Below are 22,793 nucleotides of genomic sequence, written 5' to 3'. Positions count from 1 at the left end.
ATACAAAATTAGCGGGTTGAGTTTAATATTAACGGGTTCGGATTAAAACGAATTGACCCGACACGATTCATTAACATGTCGCTAACTGGTCAACCCAAAACCTGTTTAGTCCCGTTAGATTTCTTCTTTCCTCAAAATTACAATTATATTCTTTTTAACCTAAAAATAAAAATACTCTAACCCTATTTTGTATTTCCTAACTCTCTCTGAGTTCTCAGTTGAGTTAGTTTTCACAAGTTACGATTGTCTCCCACACTTCCTCTAGATTGTAATTTTGGTGCTTGTATTATAATTTTAGACTTATATAATTAGTTTTATATTTTGAGAGATATTATGATTTTAAATTTTATGTGAAATTATGTTAATCAGGTCAAATTGATCATTTGGGTCAATTAAACACATTTACATAAACGGGTTGTAACGGTGTCACAGATCAAAATGGGTCGAAATGGGTCATGTCGTGTCGATATATTTTTAATTAATTTATAATGGGTCAAAATGGGTTGTATCGTGTTAACCAATTATTTTAATGGATCGTATTAGGGTTTAAACGTTTGACTCGTTAAGTTTGATAGATCATGTTTGAGTTGACTCATATATTATAATATATACGACTTGACATGATACGAATATGTTTGTCACCCCTACCTTCTTGATATCTATCTGACGCACCCTACTTCCTAATTCTGTAGTTGTCTCTCTTATTAGGAAAATGATAAACACACGTTACATTTTATAATATTTTACACAACAATATTTAAAAGGAGGGGTATTTTTGTAAACTATCTTATAAAATTAACATCATTTAAAAAAAATACCCTTATTTTACAACATATGTTATATATAAATTATTGTGAAATATGTTGTCTATATATCATTTCTCCTTTTATTATACTTTCGAGTAATCTAAAGATGTAAACAAATATTCGATCTCCGATGTCTTAAGAAAAAGGTAAGGCTTTGGATTCAGAGTCCAAATCTATATACATGTCATGTCAATTATTACTCTCATGAGAAGCTTGAAATTGTTTGGAATTCTGCAAATTTATTTGAAATTCATACTATCTATTTAATTTAAAAGAAATTAAGATATTAGAGTCATTCACTTTTTAGCAATATAATTCACTTTTTTTTTTTTTTTTTTAATTAACAACAATCAATGCCTTCTTCCCGCCAGCTACCGCTCCAGGCGTCTCTCTCTCTCGATTTCTCTCTCCATCTCACTCTCTTTCTCTTTCTCTAAAGTTAGTTCGCCCATCGCTGGCGCCCCTGTTTCTCTCGCGCCCACGCAAAGCTGACTACAGCGTGCCGTTGGTGCCTATATGATCGGTAAGCCTCTCTTCCTCTTTCTCTTCTCTCTCCCACTCTCCAGAATTCCCTCAATCTCTCACATTCGATCTCTCGCTCACTTTCTCTGTCTAGCCGTTCCTCTTTCCTAGGAGTTTCTGGCTTATGAGCTTCTGGTAGTGTAATCGAGCGTTAGTTCTGATGAAGATCATTTGTTGGGTTATTGTATTTTTTCAGAATGAGTTAGTGTTGAGTGTTTTGAAGATTATTATTGAATCACAAGATGACTTTCTTTGCATGATGAATTCGGTTGGAGTTCTCAATAGGATCTTGTTTTTTTTTTTTTTGGATTTTTGCTCGTAGATTTTGAAATCTTTTCGATTTTGAGATTTAAAGATATATGAGTTTTGAAATCTATTTTCATGTCTACTCAATTATTTTTTGAACTTATAAAAAAGAAAGAGAAATGTATTAGCCACTAAAAAAATTCATAAAAATAAATTTCACAAATCAATATGATTTGATTGACACTTTAAATTATATATAAAGATACTTATATTATAAATCAAATCTAACATATTACATTAAATCATGTCAATTTATAAACTCTTTTTGTAGTTATGACTCTTTTCATGCATGATTAAAAATTAGATGGTTCAGGATATACACAGCCATAAATAAATGATTTTATTTATTTATTTATTGTTATTTTCTATCGAGTAATGTTAGATAAAGTTATTTTTTTGTATTTATTGTGCACTTTTCTGATTTGATTAGTTATGTCAATTTTTTTTAATATGTTTCCAATCACAGCAATGGAGTGTACAAAAGAGTAAGTAAAAATGACTTATATAAAATTTTTGATTAATAATTATTGGGTTGAATATTTGAGTTTTCAAGTTTTATAAATTTAAGCCACATTTTTCAATTTCAAAAATTCTATTTGTAGTTACTTTTACATACTTTTTACACATTCTATTAATGTGATTCACTGTGTCATTTTTTTTTAATATAAATAACTATTTTGACAAATCATATTAATGAAGAGCATAAAGAATATATAAAAATAATTGTACTTAACAAAACTCAAAATAAATATTGGGCTTAGAAGTGAAGTGAGTTTTAGAGAATTGAACCATATAATAAATGGTATGTAAGACGGACTGAATCCATGCTAAAAAGCCCAATAACAGAAATTTCTGTTAGAGCCCAAATAAACAGGTATTTAGGGCTCCGGCCCAGCTCAAAAGATAGGGAAATATGACTTAATTTAAATCAAAGAAATGATATTATTCGTTTTGCTGCTCCATATTTATTTTTTATGAATTAACTTGGTGAGTTTCCTTTCATTTTCATTGCTGAATTTTCATAACCAAATCTATATTTGCTTAAAATGTTGCATTAGAATAGGATTCTCTCCTAATGATTTATTTTAAAAATAATTGCATGGGGTTCAACAACTACACAGAGAAGATATTATAAAAGGGAGTTTGTAATCTCAATGTTTCTTATTATTTTTGAGTGTGCATGCTGGCAGGGGCTCTCCCCATGATTGGTACATTTCTTGCAAAAACTCTCTAGATGCCTATCTATGCACAACAAAAAGTCTCTTAATTTGGAAACCTAGAAAGAATTGAAGATTGAAACCAGAGTGGCATCAAAACTATAAGAAATCACTGCTAGGGAAAGGTAAAACAAGAGCTTGTCTAGCAGTCCACTCCACATTGTTTGAGGATTGGTCCAGTTTGCTTAGGCAAGAAAGGATCAATTCTAACCCAAATCAGTGAGAAAATTGAGGCAAGAAGGATGGACCAAAGGACTACAATGGTGGGAGTCCTGTTTTGCCTTCCCATTAAACCTTTGAGGAAAGGATAGAGATGAACAATGACCCAGAAGGCAAAAAACAGCTTCCCAAATAATGGACCCCATGAGCCATAGCCATTGTTAATGGCATCGGAAAATCCGGCCACAACTCCCACCATGTTCAAGATTATAAGAGTGGTTGGTGGGATGAGAAGGGTGGTCCACTTGAAGAGGTAGAGCTCCCCAAACTCAGCATCATCGGCTGCCTTTGATGTCACTGTGAAGTTGGTGTCCACTCCAGCAAGCACCTTGAGGAGGCCTTGAAAGACGGCAAAAAGGTGTGCTGATACGCCGCCGATCACCCAGAATTGCTCATTGCGCCACCAGTCCTCGATGCTAACACCACTCCATCTGAGCTCAAGCACTCCAGTTACTATGATGGAGAGGAAGAGAGCCATGAACCATACGCTAGCAAGGTTTGTCAGCTGCAAAACGAATACAATCTCTCTTTGAGCTTGTGTGACTAAGTGGGGGGAGAAAAACAAACAAAAACAATTGGTTTCAAAATATTTAGGTTTTAGCATGCAACTTTTTAAACTAATACATGCCATTGCTGAAATAAATTTCTAGTATAACTTACAGTGGGGATGATGAATTTTCCGGTTAGAAGACAGACGGCCGGAATGGTGCAGTAGGCAAGCAGAGGGATGGAAGTGAAAGGGTAAACAATGGTGTTAATGTAAGCCAGTCTCTCCAGCCATTTCAACTTTCCTCCGTAAGCATACCATAGTGGGCAGTGGCGACTAAGGAAAATTTCAACAGAGCCGAGAGCCCACCTCAGAACTTGGTGTAAACGATCTGATAGATTAATTGGAGCCGATCCCTTGAAAGCCGCTCTCTTTGGCATGCAGTACACTGACTTCCATCCTCTGCAGTGCATCTTGAAGCCTGTCAAGATATCTTCTGTAACCGAACCATATATCCACCCAATCTGCAGTTGGAAGGAACCAGTCATTGTGTCATCAAATGAGTGATAGAACTCTTTTAAATCATGTAATGAGTTTCAAAATCCTGGTTTTACTTTTATCCTTTCTTTTTATGGGATCAAGTAGCAGTTCAAAATATAGCGAGGTTCTTAAACTAGTTCTTAAACTAGTTCACTTTCAATGTTACCCTCCTATTTCAAGATACATTAATCACCTCTTTTAGTTATAGGAGTTAGAAACTAATCACCTCTTTTCCCCATTCAGTTTTCTCATCATAGCCGCAACTGATAACATGAATGGCCTCCTTAATAAGCACAGTTTGATTAGTCCCTTCAGGAAGGCCACCATCTTCCATGAGAGTGGAAGCAATAAAAACTGGAGATTGTCCGAACCGTTTCTCAAAATTCTTTTGTGACATGAGTGATGATTTCTCCAACTCATCATACCCTTCAAACCCTTCTTCAATATCTTCAAGAACAAACATAGGTTCAAACCCTTTCTTCATGTAGCTCTTCCCCATCATTTTTTTCTTCTTGCTGTAGAGTCCCCAAAGCAGGCTTCTTTCACCTTTACTCTTGGACTTTGACTTCCTGGAACCACCACAACAGCAGCAGCACCATGAAGGCCAGCAGTCACATGTCATCTTTGGCCGCTTCTCAGACACCGGTGGATCATAGCCGTACAATGCCTGCCTGTTGAATACACATCCAGTGCCAACATAAACAGGGCCTTGGATGCCATCTAAGCCTTTCATGTTGATCTGTAACCAAAGAAGATTTAAATCTTTATTCAGGAAATTGTGGTTTTTTTCCCTTTCTTTTTCACATTAGTAATCATAATCAGTTTGCGATGACTGATTATATGAAGGATCTGGATGGCTTACATCAAAGAACACAATGTTTCGATTAGCATATCTATCGTGACGATCAATGCCATCAAATCTTTGAGGAAATTGGACATAGCAGAGTTTCTTTCCGAGCTGGGGGTCCATCAAAAAGCACATGGCTTCCCTTACAGCCTTGCTATTGTTGATGTAGTGGTCACAATCCAGATTCAACATGAAAGGTGCATTGGTAAGTACAGCAGAAACTCGAACCTATACGATCACATACACGATACAAGCAATAAGAATGGGCAGAAGTTGAATTTGCGCGCGCACACAAAATACGGCTTGAATAACAGAGCTACCCACCAGGGCATTCATGGCACCTGCTTTCTTGTGGTGTGGATATCCGGGCCGTTTCTCACGTGAAACATACACTAGCCGTGGCAATTCCTTACCTTCCACATCTAGTGCGCCCTCACTTCCAAGATATACCTGCAAAGTAAGTATGATTCCCACAAGCAGTTTTAACAGCGACTCAACCTAAACAACCTTGAGAATTTTTTCTTTCGGGCAACAGATATATTCTCTCTAGTTAACTAGCATAAATGTTTGACTGTTGAAAATAATGAGGAATTGGTGGTTAAAAAAAAGGAGCCAGCAAAGTCACCAGAAACGGAAGCTCATTCGTTTTATTTTTCCTATCCATAGTCTTCCCGAGAACCAAACAGAAGCTAAATGTCAATTTGGGGTCAAATGACATATATATAGGTTGTCTGAGGAAAACAAAGTAGGGATGATCTTGCCAAACCTGAATCATGCCCGGATGGTCACGGGTGTTGTTTCCTGGCCAAGGGGTACCGTCTTGCATCACCCATCCTTCTTCTGGTTTTTTCTGAGCCTTAGCCACCAACGCATTAATCCTTACTTTGAATTCTTCGTACTCTCTCTGCAATACAACACAGTGACTCACTTAAACCTCCTTTTATTGCTGGGGAATCGTTGCAGGAAAGCTAAACAAAGAAGGTTTTTTCCCGTAAAATCTGTTCACTTACTTTCATGGCTCTGCGCTCCTTTACAAAGCTGGGCAGCACCTTGTCTTTCAAGTAGTCCATCTTCTCAGAGAAGTAGAACTCTGGGACCCTTGGCTCAATACTAAATTTCTTGCAAAATGGCACCCATCTTCTCGCAAACTCGGCAGTTTCTGAAAGTGCATCGAAAAGCAGCATTGATGCACCATCGTCCGATACATAACAGCTCACCTTATCAACAGGGTAATCAACAGACAGGATGGAAAGAACAGTGTTCGCAGTTATGATTGGTGGTTCCTTCAGAGGGTCAACGGTACTGACAAAGACATCAACTGGGGCTAAACGGTTTGGTTCTCCCTCACGCTCAAACCTCATGGACAAGCGGTCCAAGTAAGTTTCTCGGGTGATGGGATACCATTTCGGGAATTGATCGAGTATCCAAGAGAATGCAAACCATATCTCGCAAATTACAGAGATGAGCCACAAGGGATAAGCATCATATGCTGGAGTTAAGATTCGGAAGCGGAGGAAGAAACCAAGAACGATGAGCCGGAGAACAATGACTATGCGATATGGACTGATTTTGCTGGAGGGGATTGGTATTTTTCTCCACAATGGTTGCCTGGCTTCAGCCAAACTGCAAAAAAGGAAAGTGGCGTTGTTTGTACATTGTCCCCAAAAGTAAAAGCATGGCTTTGTGCATTTGATCACGAATGGCTTTGTTGTTGAAGGGAGTGGATCGAAAAGAAAGAACACTTACAGGTAGTCATCGTCATCTCCTTGATCATTATTTCCATCATCTTTGCTTACTAAACCTCTCTTTTCTTGCCTGACTTTCCACTTCTCTACTCTTTCTTTCCATTCTGCATTACTGAACACCTCTTTCTCTCCTTCAAAATCCTTACCAGCAACTATACATGCCCCATCCGCCACCAATATTCAAAAAATATATAGATCAATAAATGAAAGAAAGGAACAACTAAGCCCCTTGCGAAGAAAACTAGTTTAAAGATCTCTTACCACTTCCTGCAATAGAACCATTAGAATGCCGCTGCTGGTGATTGTAATTTCCATTTTCCTGCAAAAGTCACGACCTTAAGTCCTTTCCTACTGTCAGAATTCCATAGAATGTCCACCATATAGTACTGATCATGATCAGTCAGCTTATAAAAACATTTCTTCTCGAAAATCTACTTCATCAAGAGAAAAAGCTTCTTTCAACCCTTTTTCTTTTAAATTACAAAAGCTTACATAGTTTATTTAGGAAATATGCGTTTTCATCTTGCCGTTTGATGTATACGTACATGATGAAATCAAAATTAAATGATCGAGGAAAGTTTTAAACGGTAGAAGTTTTGGCCCAGTTTTCTTCTGCAGCATGATAAATTGCTAGAGATGATCATGCAAGTACGTTGGTGGAAGTTCTATTCTCTCCATGCATTGGAAGGATGGCTTAGAATCTGATTTACACCAACATATGAAGTTGATATATTAATATTTTTCCGGAATTACCGAATGGTTGATGACATGTTGCCTATCGGTGTCATCACGACCATTCTTAATCTGAAACTCATCCTCAAAATCGTCTGCATCATTGTAGTTTTCCTCGTCTCCAGCAACTCTAGGACATCCTGGAGAGAGAAATATCAGAAAACGTCATGTGTTGAATGTCACATTTTCATAAAAATCCTGATGTATGTATTGTATGTATGTATGTATGTATGTATATATATATACATACAGTAAAAAACGAGAGTGAAAGAGAGAACTCAATTAACTAACCTTTATGGCGCTTATAGCGGGTGTTGCACTGAGGACAGCTCTGGTTCCCATTACTCCTCTCGTAGTCATAACAAGGCCGACAAACTGGGAACCCGCATTCATGACACGCTACAAACAACTCACCATTTTCCTTGTATCCAATCTCATCGCCACAAACCCGACAAATTTTCAAGACAGAGTACTGACGAGTTGGAGGCCGGCGGTCTTGCTGCCATGAAGTACGTACATTTGTGAGAAAAAAGCTTTCAGAGCAATTGATTTTTTTTTTTTGGAAAAACAGGTTAAGAGATGAAGAGGAAAGAAACTACGTACCTCGTCCGCACCATTCAAACCATAATGGAGTACTTCATGAAGGGTACTGTGAGAACCAGCAACTTGGCCAGCCATGGAGTTGGCGGCCATGGCACTTGGCTAGCAAACAAGTGATGAGAGAATTAGAATAAGGCTGTGGAGGATTGAAAGGTGGCGAGAGGAGAAAAATGAAAGGTCATGTACTTATAATAGGGAAGAAATGTGCGGGGGAGAGCAAAATAATATGAGCTGGAGGTGCTGGAGTGTGAGTTGAGTCGTCTCTACCAACTGGAAGTTGGGAAGTCTCTGTGTTTGAGTCTAAGAGACGTTACCGACCGATTGGTGGGAGCGATGGGCTTCGTTTTTGCTTGCTTGCTTGCTTGTCTTCTGACTCTCTCAACTGTGCATATATAGCTTAGCTTGGTCTCCAAGGGAGTTTTAAGCCTGGCGCTTCTCTCGCCTGCACAAACCAGCAACCATATAATAATCATATTTTCTCAGCTGAGAAAATAAAAACATAAAAGAAAACTCTAAAATGACAAAAATAAAAAGCAAAAATAATAGCAAAAAAATAAATAAAAAATAAAAAAACTATACACAGTCGTAATGAAAAAGCAAAAGATAAAATATTGGAAAATTGATGAAAAGCCATATAATTAATCTGCTTGATAGCAAAAGAAAAAAAAAACATGATCTTGCACGTTTTCCTCGTTTTATCATTGCATGTCAACTGTAATAATTAATTGAACATTGTTCGATGTAATTAATTTCCTTCTAGAATAACTGGCATCGCAGGTTGTCGTTGTAAAAAATGTTACACAATTTTCATTTTCTGGGAAGTGTACAATACTTAAAGAAGAATTAAAAGAGCTTGTAACAATTATATACAGTTATTTTTGTATATTTTTTGTGCATTTTACTGATGTGATTAATCAAAATAATTATTTTATATTATAAAAAATGATACAACCAATCTTATTAATAGAGTACATAAAAATTACTGCATATATAGTTTTTAAATTAATAAATTACGTATTTATATTAATTTATGAAAATATATAGGATGTCGTTAGTAACTTCTATTTTATTGAAAAAAGAAATAAAAAATTAATCAAATTTATTTATAAACGAATGAATTAATAGTAAACAAAAAAAAAAAAAAAAAGTAGGCCGATGAACTCATGCATAGATAGTTCGTGTTCAAATAAAAATTGAACAAGCCAAGCTTGAACATTCAATACTCAATTCGATTAAGGATTTCAACATTTGCCAACATATATACTACATTCTTTAATAACCCAAATTTCATTACGATTCTATGAAATGCAGAGGACATTAAAATTCTTGACAGCTACGTGTAACAGCCTGCTTCTCCAATAACCCAAATTTCTCTTGAAAGAACTGGATGATAAATGAAGCTGCCAATTGACTCCAAATATGCAATGATTTTATTGTATTGAGCCGCAACAAATACATTCTTAAAGTGGGTGGGTTGATAGAATTCAACTTACAAAAAGCTGGCGTTTTTTGCACAAATCCACCTGCTTATTGCTTGGATGGGAAGCCTGGTTTGTAACTTTGTATGCCATCGATCCATGCTAAAGCCACACTGTTTTTCTGACGAGATCGCTATCTAAATCGGGAAAAAGATAAAAATCATCTGGGAATAAGAGGCTAGGGAATGATGTTTAGCGTAAATCCACATCCAACGAATGCCATGATAAAAATCATAAATGGTTTGTGTACTATTGGCAGTAACATGATTATTCATAGGTTAATATTGAGGATATTGGATTTTTACTACAAATAGCGTTCGATGGAGATATAATCAACAGGGTTCTGAGCAAAAGTTCCTAATGCATCTTCATCCTTGCTTAACTCAAAAGATCGTACAAATTAGAAGGTTGAAGAACATTATCATCAAATTCTTGACTAAAATTTGTTACTGCATCTGCAAATTGTCTTTTGAGAATATGATCACAGAACCAGAGGACCAATCTATCCATCAGTCAGCTTTGTTTGTCTTAACTCCAAGAATAAGATATTCCATTAATCAGTATGGTTTTGTCAGTCCAATACTGATTTGGCAGACGATATGGTTTATTAATCAGTTTTTGGACGCTTTGAGGGTTGGGAACTAGTTTCACAAGCATCTGGCTCAAAATTCTGAGGAGACTCTGCTACAGGTGCCTTTTGCTTCACACCCAGCTCCCGCGAGGTTTCTTCCAACCCGGAGTTGGCATTGACTGGATCATACACTGTATTACCATGGTCTACCTGGGAGGCTTCCGGTTCACTTTTGGCAGGGGAAACTGGGACATCCAAAGATGGGGAAGGAGAGTTCTCCAGAGTGGATGCTGATGCCTTCAGCTTGTCAATACCAGACTTGCATTGCTTCTCAAACATCATTTGGAGGTACTTTCCTTGTTCTTCAATTCGCAACTGTAGATTTCTTTGAATCTGCTCATAGGTCAAAGATAGTATTACACACCACCATAATTACAGATACAGCAACCCAGCAAGAGAGTATGAAATGTGAAAAAGGGCAGTCTTGATACACATGTTCACACACTTGGACGGCCTGAAATATTTGAAGCATAACATTATGTTTTGCCAAGTCACAAGCACACTATTATGTTTTGCCAATGATTTAAAAACGCATAAAAATCAAGCCATCAAAAGTATAGCATCAAGCAGTAAAAATTCCCAACTCGATAGTGAACTGAAACCAAATGTCTAAAAAACCTATTTAGCCCTATGCTTCCATGTTCAAGTAAATCAGCATCACCCAGTTCCAACATTAAACATTCAAGCTGATAAAAAGTGGAAGAAATCGATCTTCCATCCCTCCCATCACCCATGGTCAACAATAAATCCTATGAATCATGTTGGAAGTAGTAGGAAAAGTATTTCTTACCCAGTGGGATCCCACAATGTTTGAGAGGGATTGCGGTTTAGGTTCCATTCAGTTCCAATTGGAACATTGACTAGTTTATTTGGAGTATAAAACTTGAAAAGGTTTGGGCTTTCATGCATCATTACAAATGGTATCAAAGCCAATCCTCAACCAATAGTGAATTGGTTATAATACCCAAAATGAGTATATATGCGAGGTGAGTTGGATCCCATATTGTCTGAGAAGGAGAAATTCTTGTGTTTTACAGCGATTCCAATGGACTCCAATCATAACCTTGACTAATTGTTTTAGAATATAAGCCTAAATGTGACTTGGACTTTTCTTAGGTGGTTATTTTCTGTATACATGTAATAGAAAAGAGAGAGACATAGAAGAAACATACATGTCACACACACACAGATGGTATGCATCAAAGCCCAGAAAGCTTTCATGCCCAAACCCATGTTAATCATAACCAAGAGTTAGAATTGCTGGATAAGGTTTCTCATATCATATTTTGCTTATTTCACTGTGTGACGAAGGGCTGCAATGACAGAGTAAAGCTGACCTAACCAGATTTCCAATAAAGTGAAAGGAAATTCCTTTCTCCAGAAAGAATTCATACCTCAAGTTGTTCATGAAGCCTCTTCTGAACTTCCATCTGCATTCTCAGAGCTTCAGTAATCTTGATACCCCTGTTATCCAAACAAAATGACGTTCACAGAAAAAAATATATATCCATCATGATAAATCAGCAAATAATACGAGAGATCATAAGCTGAAGCATGCATGAGCTTGGATTATCTAAAACTAGGCTTACTGGATCATCATTTAGAAAAGTGTTTCTAGCCTATAATCTTAACCCTTTGGCCTCTCCTTTTATCTTGTTTTTTTTTTTGGTAAGGCCGGTACCGTGCTTTAGGTAGTTTGATCTACCATCAATTTTGGCAGAGCATGAAAATTGTAATTGGCTGGAAACAGTGACAGCACAATACATGTTCAAGGGGCAAAAGTTGCAATAAAACTTATATGCAAAGTTCTGGTTTTGCAGGCTTCAGTCTTTAAAAATGCACAGCTGGCTGGTAAAATTGGACTAACAACCTTCCCCCTCCATGGATACTAGAGTTGCTGAAGAAAATACACAAGAGCTTATTGATTATACAACTTAAAGCAGACTGTGAATTTGTATGAAATGTATATCCAATTATAAGAACAGTACTAATAGAATTCGTAAAAAGATTTGGAGCCAAAACAATTTTCAAGTCCACCCAATTCATAAAAAAGAGGTATTTATGCTTTTCTCTTTTAGTAAAATTATCATAAAAAGTTCCTATAAAAGTGGATTTTCCAAGCTATACCATTGCAGTATCCCATATAATTAGAAACTTCCTAACACCATCAGTTTCCTTGTACTTATAAAAAAGAGGCCAAAGTCAAGTCATCCATCTGGAAACAGGATAAGCAATACATAGTGACCCATTGTGTACAGAACATGTCGCAATAAACTCCACAAACAGGAAAACATTGTGTACTCCTGCAAGCCAAAGAATAAATGTAACACACCACATGATTCAATAGGAATTGTCCAGGTGTTAGTAATTAGTTGACTTACGTTTTCAGGTCAAGAGACGACAACTCTTCAAATGTAGTCAATTTCTTCTCAGAGGATCCTGCAAATTGAATCCAACAACCCACTGTCTTAAATTCTTTTTATCTAACTTGTATATAAAAAAAAGTCAACATCTCTATGCCAAGATGAAAATCTGTGAAGAGGAACAGCTAAGCCAAGACAGATTAGAAAGAAACTGTTTCTAGTTCATGCTACATCAAAGGGACTGCCTTCATTGAGTGAAGTCAACATCTGCTACTCACACAAAATAATGGAGAGAGGAACCTTTTAATATCTAGGGGAAAAGCAATGGAGAAACCAACCTTTGATTGGGATTATGGCTAAGATAATTCAAAGCCACTTTGATTGGGATTCGGTTGGGAAATTTGAGAAAAGCGTCAATGCCACTTTTATTGTGATTATTCCCACGATGATTGGGGCATCAGAGGTGAAGGATTATCGACCCATTAATCTTGTGAATGGGGTGTACAAGAGTAAGGGTAGACAAATTTTGGACTCGGTTCTCATTGCCAATGAATGCATTGATAGTAGATTAAAATCAAGGAATCAGCAGATCTTATGCAAGTTGGATATGGAGAAGGCCTATCACGTCAATTGAGGTTTCCTACTTTACTTGTTGGAGAGGTGTGGATTTGAAGAAAGATGGTGATCGTGGATCCGGTGGTGTCTATTCATGGCGAAGTTCTCAGTTTTGGTGAATGGCAGTCAATTTGGCTTTTTTAACAGCTCTCAGGGTCTCTAAGACAAGGGGATCTTTTGTCTACACTCTTTTTTGTCATAGTCATGGAGGTGCTTAATAGAATGATTTATGCCTTGGTTAACAGTGGCTTTGTGGCTGGTTTTTCGGTTGGCAACATTAATAGGGGTATCCTTAACATTTCCCATTTGTTGTTTGCAAATTATACTCTGATTTTTTGTGAGGTTGAACAAAACCAGATTCGGGCATTGAGGGCACTTATACTCTGTTTTGAAGCTGTATCCGGCTTGAAAGTGAACTTAGCCAAGTCAGACTTGGTTTCAATTGGTAATGCTCGCAACATTCGGCAGCTGTAAAGTTTCCTCTCTTCCTACGAGTTACCTTGGACTTCCTTTAGGGGCTGCTTCAAGGGCTATATCTATCTAGGATACAATGATTGAGAAGATTGAACGTAAATTGGCAGGTTGGAAAAGATTGCACTTGTTGAAAGGTGGAAGGCTCACCTTAATCAAAAGCACCTTGTCAAATCTTTTTTTTTGATAAATAAAAAATTTGGACCATTTCTCGATTTGTGCGTGTCATCCTTGCGCAGACCTTGTCAAAACTACCACCAACTTATTTCTTATCTTTATTCCCAATTCCAATGAGTGTGGCAACTCATATAGAGAAACTTCATTGTGAATTCCTTTAGAATGGCTTAGGGAATGAATTCAAATTTCATCTGGCTAAATGGGATAAGGTACGCTCCTCAATCTCATCTTGGTGGGCTGGGCATTAGAAACCTAAGGGTTTTAAATCGGACCCTTATTGGAAAATGGTTGTGGCGATTCAATATGAAACCAGAAGCTCTATGGAAGTTGGTGATTGATTAAAGTATGAAGGCTTATGGGGGAGGTGGAGCACAAGGGAGGTACATGGGGTGTGTGGAATGGGAGTTTGGAAGCATATTAGAAGGGGGGGGGGGGGGGGGGAAGGTTTGCTCGTCACACTAGACTTGTGCTGGGAGATGGCTCTAGAATTAAATTCTGGTACGACTTATGGTGTGGAGATAAGGCACTCAAGGATTCTTTCCCTTCAGTTTTCAAGATTACATGTGAGAAGGAGGCTCCAGTGGCTGATCTCATGGGGATAGCCGGTGACCTAGTCAAATGGAATGTGAGCTTTATCAGGGTGGCCCAAGATTGGAAAATTGACAGCTTTGGATATTTCTTTAGACTCTTGTACTACATGAAACTGAGCTCTCGAGGATTTCGTATGTTGTGGTGGGTACCTATAGGAAAATGTATATTCTCGGTTCTGCTCTTCTATCAGTCACTCACACAATCGCAAAACAATCACTTTCCATAGAGAAGGATATGGAGAAACAAGGCGACCCCCAAAGCGGCATTCTTTGCTTGGACAGCTTCCTTGAGTAAGATTTTGACGATGGATAATTTATGGAAAAGTAGAGTGATTATAGTGGACTAGTACTGTATGTGCAAAAATAGTGGGGAGACTATGGATCATCTTCTATTGCATTGTGAGGTTGCTAATGTTATGGGAAGATGTATTCAGATGATTAGAGCTAGCTTGGGTTATGCATGCCACTGTGGTTGAGCTTCTAGCCAGTTGGACAAATCTAGGCGATGTTCCACAAATCATAGCTATGTGGAAGATGGTTCCTGTCTGTATTTTGTGGTACGTAGGGCAGGAGCATAATGACAGGACGTTATTATAACATAATTTTTAATATTATATATATTTTTTGGTATTTGAAAAAGTTGAATTGTTTTTTGTATTTTGTTTGAAAGTTTGGAAAAGTTGTAATGATTAGTTTAAAAATGTTTGTGTTTGAGTGATATTTGGGAAGGAAATGAGATGAGATGAAAAATATTACCAAACCTCCCCTTATATTTCCATGGAGACATAAACAGGGGCCACAATATATGCTAAACACCCCACCACTCCTCTTCCCAGCAAATAAAACATTCAATCAGAAAGGAGCCAATACGGTAAGGTATATAACATTCCACCCACATTCTTCTCAGCAAAGGAAAACTTCAAATAGAAAGGAATTGATACATTTAGGTAAATGACAGTAGCATTAATATAACAAAAAAAAAAAAAAAAAAAAGGGAAACAAGTGTGCATGTATGCACATGCAAGCATGCCCACATAGATGTATACACGTTACATACCTTCTGACGAATCTGGTCGGTATCTAGCTGTCCTATATTTCTGCAGTTCATGGAACAAGATCTTAAAACTAAACACACATACAACATACACTCAAATTATTTCAGTAAGAGGCTAATCTCACGGCAAAGGGAAAAATGACTCATTTGGGGTTGCGTTAAGGATATTAAAAAGTACTTAAATAATCTTAAAACCTCTTTAATAATAAAATTAGATTGTTTGGGTATTACATATTAAAGTACTTTATAATCTCAAATAAGCTAAAAAGTATGTTTGAGAAAAAGTACCATTTTGATGCTTTTCTTCAAATGTGATTTTCAGGATAATGCGGAACATAGTTCCAATTTTAAAGAAGACTATCAATGGGTGAAAACATCCATACAACTTTTAAATAATTACAACTTTGCCCTTTGATCTTATCACATGCACGGCACTACAACTTTCAAATGACCTTTTATGTCATTTCTATATCAAAAAGCCATTTTTTATATTGTTTCCAAACAAATGTAACATGCTTGGAAGTGCTTTAGACATATGGTTACCAAACAATAAATTGTTTTTTAATAGTAGAGCTTATTAGTTAAGCTCAACAACTATAAGCCTTAAGTTAAAAGCTATATTATCCACCACAATCTCAAACTTGCACTAAAGCATAATACCTGCAAATGGCTTTTCACATGATAGATAGTCAATCCTTCAACTTTCATGAGCTTCAGCACACCCTTTGGAGTAGCACCTGTAAAATGAGAATAACAAATCAACTAAAGAAAAAGTTACTTAAATTTAGGCCATGACTGTGGCGAGGACATGAGAGTTACGTACTTTCACTACCGCCAAGTTTATTGACAGCCTCCACAAAGGCTTCATGAAGTTCTGGTGTCCAGCGCATGCGTGGCTTGGATGGAGCACTATTTGCTGAGGAAGAAGGGGTAGCAATAGGGACAATTTCTCCAGATGGAGCAGGAAGCTGCATATGAACTTCAGACTGATATGGTTGAGAATTTGGAGATGAATTGGACACCTGGTATGCAATCTAAAGAAACAAGACCAAAATGTTTCGAAATTAATTATGCTAGAAAGTACCTATTTTACCCATGGACTTTTTTTATAAGTACTTATGGATGAAATTTAATGACCACATCTCATGAAGATCCAACCTTTCGTTCCAAATCCATAACACCGGTGTCACCAAGAAGCTCAGTCCAATTAGAAGTCAAAGCATCGTCATCAGTGATTATTAGCTGGTCCGCCCATTTACTATATTCCTCAGATGCTATGGCAGCATTACAACTATTGCTGCCTGCCTGACCATTCTCAATAGAGGTATTTACAGGAAAATCAAGAAAACTTGGAAGTGGATCAGTATGCCAGAAATCAGTGTTTTCTTTAGCATAATGACTTGATGTTGTAGATTGAAGAGATCCTGAATGAGAATTATGTGTTAATGGCAGAGATGCTCCATTAGTTGATGACTGAGAAATGAAAGGAGAGTTTCTTGAATGCTTTTCATGGGGTGAAAGAGATGAGTAATGAAGATCTGATGAAAGACCAGGGGATGATGAAAATATGTGACCAACTAGTCCACTATTAGAGGGTAAATGACGTGCATGGGTGGGAGGCCTTGTCACAAGTTCTCTTTCAATGGAAACCCGTTGCGAGTCTGGCAGCTTGGGAAATGTCTCTTTCAAAGGGGCTGGAAGGACTGGAAATGATGATGACAATGCTCCAGACATCCCCATGTTACTAAGCTGCTTTGCACCTGATCTCTGAATTGATAAAGCAGGGCGTGCCTCCATTTCGTCCTAAAATTAAATATAAGAAGAATGTGTTAGTTATTTACAATTAATCTCAGCTTATTTTGTGTGGCCCACCCTGTTATGGTAATACTCACCTACTAATAACCCACAGAAAGCACCCTGGATGCTTGTTCTTGACAACAACACCAAGGAAAATTTATTCAATTTTTACATATGCAAAAAAGAAGTACTATATCAATGTAAGCTACAAACCAAATGGAGACAAACCATAATAAGAGTTTTTTTGGTGAAGAAGATGAGAAGCTTTCCAGAAACCTAATAAAGGCTGCTGGCGCAGATAAATTTTTTTTGATAAGTGCGCAGATAAAATATATAGACTCACATTAACAATAAGCTCTAGCCCAATGGTTGAGCTCATTGCCCTTGTGTGTGAGGTCTTGGGTTCAAAACACCGCATAAAATACCTTTTTTTAACACTATTTCCAAAGAATTAGCAGAACGTAATCTAGATTTTTTAATGCCATTTCCAAAATATCCTTTTTCTCAAACGCCAAGCCACTTCCCAGGTAGCGCTGATCAGCCATCAGTCAGGGTCAGTGTCCAATAAAGCATTTCCAACTCAGCCTATTGGAGGTCCACCCAATGTTAACATTCAGATTTATTCTCAGTTCTGGCCCCAAGAGGTGGACACTACCACCTTGCTTGGGCTTTGAACACCCTGTCGCCACATGATTTTCCATTCCAGGCCATCTTGTTTGCTACATGAGTGAGTCCTGTCCATGGGGAAGGAGGCCCCATTTGTTTCATGACATCCACAGATTCATTTCAAAAGCCAAGAATGTCAGAGAAGTTAGCCGACCTAAATACCTCTTTCCTCATTGCTTTCTCATTCAGTCGGGTCTCATTAAAGCTTTAATATGCTTTTACATCCTGTTCACTAACACTAAACTAAGAGCAAAAGCCTATGATGTCATTACTTCCCAACCATATCTGACCAGAAGTTCACATTATGAATAATCGTTAAAGCACTAGTACCAAAAAAAAAAAAAAAAAACTGAGTATACCCCTCTAATATCAACAAAGACACCCTAATTCATAAATTTGTGGTTGTCCAAACATAATATCTAGTCAAATATTCAACTCCTAACGGTTGGCTCAAGTGGTAAAGGCTTTGATCTTTGTGGTATGCTCCTTCTAGGTCTAAGGTTCGAGTTCGCTTGAGTGCAAACAGTTTCTAGGGACCATCGGATTAGGGGAACTTCTTTTTGAATTAACCGAGGTGCACTTGCCGAGGGCCTGTTCATCCCCAGGATTAGTCGGAATTTTTTTCTTGGATACCCGGTGCCAATTAAAAAAAATAAAAAATTCGACCTCACCTAGAGTCACTTCTTAACTATCATACACAAATACATACGGGTTCCACTAAGTAAAAGTTTTCACATTTACTTCATATAGGACGACACTCTATCTCTATCACAAGCTATCATTAAGACACTTCCCCAAAAAACCAACAAAAAGTGGGAACTAGCTCCCTAATCAAATACAATAGCACATGAGTAACGAATCCACCAAAAACAAGCCACGTAAGCCATCGTGAAAGTCAATCCCATTACCAAACAGAAGTAACAAAACATTATCCACCAAAAAACAGCCAACATCAAATACAAATGAAAATGAACGATCAAACTCACCCTCGATACGGATTGAAAAAACAACAAAAATTGAATACGGTTATCCCAAACTGCACGAAAAAAGCCAACATGACCTTCAAATTTGATCAAAAGAACGCAAATTGAACGAAATTATCAAGCGGGTATTTACCGAATTCTTACCTGGCTAAAACCTCATAAGAAGCTCGGGAATTCGGAGCTTAAAAGGCTTAGAATGGATTCAAAGAAAATAACTTGGGCCCAGGTCAATGGAGACTAGGCTGAATACGAAGACGAGTGTTTTGGATACCGTCACCGGCGTGCCCAAGGAAGTGAACGGTGGGTGACGAATGCGCTTCGCCCCTCTCTGTGGCCACTTTGCATTATAAGGAACAGTGAATTTCCACGCGCCTTAATATCGCGTGTGAAATAGTGTAAGGGAATAGTTCAGCTCATGTGCTGCGGGGCTACACTTGGAAGTACTTGATTGGTGAGTGGAGAAAAATATCCGCAAGAGTGCACCGGGGTCTTAGGGCTCGCCGTTTGTATTATGATATTATTATCATTCTCCTTGCCATCCTTTTTCCACTTAAAAACTATTGTCAAGATAAAAAAATAATAATATTTATAATCATAATTATGTAAATATTGTGTAATTTTTTTTAAAAAAATTAATATAAAAAAATTAATTTTTTAATTTTTAATTTTATTTTTTTTAAATAATTATGTAATATTTATATATTTTACGACTGTCTGTAAAATTATTCAAAAAAAAAAAAATACTAGATACTACCCAAGCATTTGCACCTATAGGTACCTTTTTTTTTCCTTAACTGTTAAGAAATTATTTAAATTATTTTTTTATTTCTTTTTCTTAACTATTAAGAAATATTTTTTTTAATATTTAACCAAAAATAATATTTTGTGGATGATTGGTTAGTTCTATCAATAGATCTATCAATCTCTGAAGAACAATCCTTGTAAAAATTGAAACTCTCGTTCAATCATCTAATCTAATAAAAATTATAAGTAAAGTTATTTTTTATATAATTTTTATGCATTTTATTTATATAATTAGTTATGTCATTTTTTAATATAAAATAATTAATTTAATCAATCACATTAATAAAATATATAATACTAAGTAAAAATCAGAACTCTTACTCAAAATATGTATTAATTAAGATTTTCACTTTACCAAAAAAAAAAAAAACCTTTTTCACTAAATATAAACCATGAGAAATGCTTTAATACGAATGTAATATGTTAGATTATAAAAATATTTTTAATATAATTTAAATTTAATAAATATAAAGTCACATCATTTTATAATATTTCTAATAAATTATTAGCAAGATGGTTCACAAAATTTTAATAAAAAATAATATAAAACTAGTTAGTGGATAATCTAGTTGAGATGGATTAACTTGCAATGGAATAATATTTATATTCATAGAATAAGTAAATATTACATAAAAAAATAAATATGAAATTTGTATAAAATATAATCTTTCAATAATAAATTACATTATTTTTCAAAAAGAATAGTACGGAAAGACAACTATTCAAAAAGAGTAGTCCGGAAAGATAACTATCTTTTTCTTTTTCTTTTCTGAAAAAAAAAAAAAAAAAAACTGTCTTTTTCTTATAAACCTTAATTTACTTAAAAGATTAGGATGGTGTGGCCCAATCTTTCTTGAGCTCTCTTTTTATTCTTTTTGTACTCATAAAGGATCAATATATAAGAGTTTGATTCTAAATTCTTAGGAATTTATTATATAAATGAGATGAGATGAGATAAAAATTAATAAAATTATATATTTTAATATTATTTTTATTTTAAAATTAAAAAAATTAAATTATTTATTATATTTTATATTAAAATTTAAATATATTATAATGATTATATGAAATAAAATGAAATGTGATTATTTAAACGGTAACCAAATCATGTTTTAGAGGCCGGAATATAGAACAAAATATATACCCCGCAAAGTGAATATGGGTACGTTGGAGAAAAGAATTGCAACTTGTAGTGTGAATATCAATATTCCATGTATTTAGATTGGACAAGATAATCATTTTGGATGTGAAAATATTTACATATATATATATACTAGTAAAGTAGCACGTGCGATGCACGTGTGTCCAGTCGATATTTTTCTTAAGTGGTGAGGTGCGTGAAGTGATGGCACTCTTGTCTAGTTCAATCTTATCCTTGATATAATTGAAGTGACAGCCAGTTGGCAACCCAACCTTATCGTATTTCTATTTTTTATTGTCCATGGCCATCATCATCAGCCAGCAAATCACATTTTCTCTTTTTATCATCTTGACCTTGCACAAGGCTGCTAGGCAATCCCAAATCCCTGATTTACTTTATCTATGTGTGAGTGAATAACCATTCTTACTACAAATATAGATTTGGTAAAATTAAAAAAGGAAGGTTGAATAAATTGGTTGATTGATGTGGCAAGTAGCAGCGAGATTGGATTTGGACTGTTTTGATTACTCATTCGTCACCATATGAAAACCTCAATCAAAGTCGTTGCTATGAGACGGTGATACATGAATTATCTGTACAAACACATGGGTCCCGTTATTTGGGGCCTCCATAAATTAGTTTGTCATTTTGTAGGGCCAAAAAGGAGACAAGATGGAAATTGTCAACACCTAATAAAGCGTATTGAATATATGTTTAGTTGAAGTCTTTGAACTTGATTATTGAAAATTTGGAATAGAGATATATATCAGTCAGATCAACTTGAACATGTCGTTTAATTAGTTTAGACATTAAAAATAGAGATGAATTTTTTTGTCAACATTTTTGTACAAACTTCACAAATCAATTACGGCTAAGAGAGATCTAGAGCATTGGTGGGATTAGTTAAGAATCGGTGAGAGTGGATTGTAAAAAAATATTTCCCAACTTTGAGATGGAAACATCGATATTACAAAAAGTTTGATTAAATAGGATTCAGTTGGATAGATCTTATTAAGTAATCATTTTATTAATAATAATAATGGAGTAGGATAGCAAAATGCAAAAAAGAGAGAAGATGGAAATTGACAACACTTAATAAACTGTATTGAATTTATGTTTAGTTGAAGTCTTTGAACTTGATTATTGAAAATTTAGAATAGAGATATATATGTATAGAAAATTGAAAAATCAAACAATAACTTCAAAATCATGTGTCTCATACCAACGCAAAACAAATGTTAATGCTTGTAGGGATAAATGCTCTTAGTTTTACAATGGCTGTTAGCTTTATGGTCAATGATTATAGTGAAAAGCAAGTTCATCTACTTTCTTTGAAAGAAATATGGAAAAGGTTAATATGATGTGGACTGGACATGATATTTATGTAAGTGGAGTAGGATAATTAATTAATTAAGATCAATATTCATATTCTTTATTTTATTATATGATCTCTCAACATATGCTGACTTTAGTAACATAAAGTATTCTTTATTTAATAAAATCAGTCTTTCCTGTGCATTGCACATGTTGAAGACTAATGAGTACATCTTATAGTTGAGACCCCATGCCTCTAAATTTAATCCACTGCCCTGTCCCATTCACATCAGTAGCAGTTTTTTCAGCCAAAACAAGTGCAATTCCAATAATCACTCGGAATTCATGTTAAATCATCGTAAGCAAATTGAATTCCATATTTATGTACTATTATTTTCCACAAAAAATAAAAAATTAATCTTGGAAGAGTAACACTTTGCCCTCGTGGTCTAGTTGTGAAATGATCAAGCACATGTTGCAGTCATTGCCATAGATTCAGCCATGGGACTTGTGGTAGTAATTTCATCGGTACTGATAGACTTTCTGTCCATTTTGACAAGAAAATCATTGAAGCACTGGTCCAAGGTTATGAAAGTTTCATCAGGGTAGAGAATGCTCCATGCTTTCATTCTGATCACAGCTCTACTTCTGTCACGTGCTCAACAACCAAAAAGGACAGAGATGTTGG

At 35.9% G+C, this 22,793-nt stretch overlaps 2 protein-coding genes across 6 annotated transcripts; both read right to left on the bottom strand.

Moving 5' to 3' along the window:
• Positions 1-2,763: 2,763 nt before the first annotated feature.
• On the bottom strand, positions 2,764-9,647 carry LOC122306069 (cellulose synthase A catalytic subunit 4 [UDP-forming]-like). 2 transcript variants are annotated; one of them, XM_043118432.1, is made up of 14 exons: positions 9,515-9,647; positions 8,208-8,463; positions 8,025-8,123; positions 7,713-7,920; positions 7,443-7,561; positions 6,951-7,008; positions 6,691-6,841; positions 5,955-6,567; positions 5,711-5,848; positions 5,269-5,394; positions 4,960-5,172; positions 4,324-4,836; positions 3,731-4,081; positions 2,764-3,575 (listed from the first exon to the last, which is right to left on the bottom strand). In XM_043118432.1, exons 3-14 carry the CDS (start codon positions 8,112-8,114, stop codon positions 2,994-2,996), a joined length of 3,162 nt encoding a protein of 1,053 aa, XP_042974366.1. In that variant the 5' UTR covers positions 8,115-8,123; positions 8,208-8,463; positions 9,515-9,647; the 3' UTR covers positions 2,764-2,993. The 2 variants fall into 2 exon arrangements, with proteins under 2 accessions (XP_042974366.1, XP_042974365.1); XM_043118431.1 differs by lacking the exons at positions 8,208-8,463; positions 9,515-9,647 and having other exon boundaries at positions 8,025-8,187.
• A 79-nt stretch (positions 9,648-9,726) lies between these two features.
• On the bottom strand, positions 9,727-19,250 carry LOC122306070 (protein PHOSPHATE STARVATION RESPONSE 1-like). Of its 4 annotated transcripts, XM_043118435.1 has the most exons (10): positions 18,991-19,229; positions 18,850-18,899; positions 17,293-17,330; positions 16,559-17,203; positions 16,224-16,434; positions 16,061-16,137; positions 15,404-15,443; positions 12,512-12,569; positions 11,525-11,594; positions 9,727-10,463 (listed from the first exon to the last, which is right to left on the bottom strand). In XM_043118435.1, exons 4-10 carry the CDS (start codon positions 17,195-17,197, stop codon positions 10,107-10,109), a joined length of 1,452 nt encoding a protein of 483 aa, XP_042974369.1. In that variant the 5' UTR covers positions 17,198-17,203; positions 17,293-17,330; positions 18,850-18,899; positions 18,991-19,229; the 3' UTR covers positions 9,727-10,106. The 4 variants fall into 4 exon arrangements, with proteins under 4 accessions (XP_042974369.1, XP_042974367.1, XP_042974368.1 ...); XM_043118433.1 differs by lacking the exon at positions 17,293-17,330 and having other exon boundaries at positions 18,991-19,228; XM_043118436.1 differs by lacking the exon at positions 17,293-17,330 and having other exon boundaries at positions 10,449-10,584; positions 18,991-19,250.
• Positions 19,251-22,793: the final 3,543 nt, after the last annotated feature.

The sequence above is a fragment of the Carya illinoinensis genome, chromosome 4 (genome assembly GCF_018687715.1).
Source record: "Carya illinoinensis cultivar Pawnee chromosome 4, C.illinoinensisPawnee_v1, whole genome shotgun sequence".
Classification (NCBI taxonomy): Eukaryota; Viridiplantae; Streptophyta; class Magnoliopsida; order Fagales; family Juglandaceae; genus Carya; species Carya illinoinensis.
This window is presented reverse-complemented; position numbering and strand designations above follow the sequence as displayed.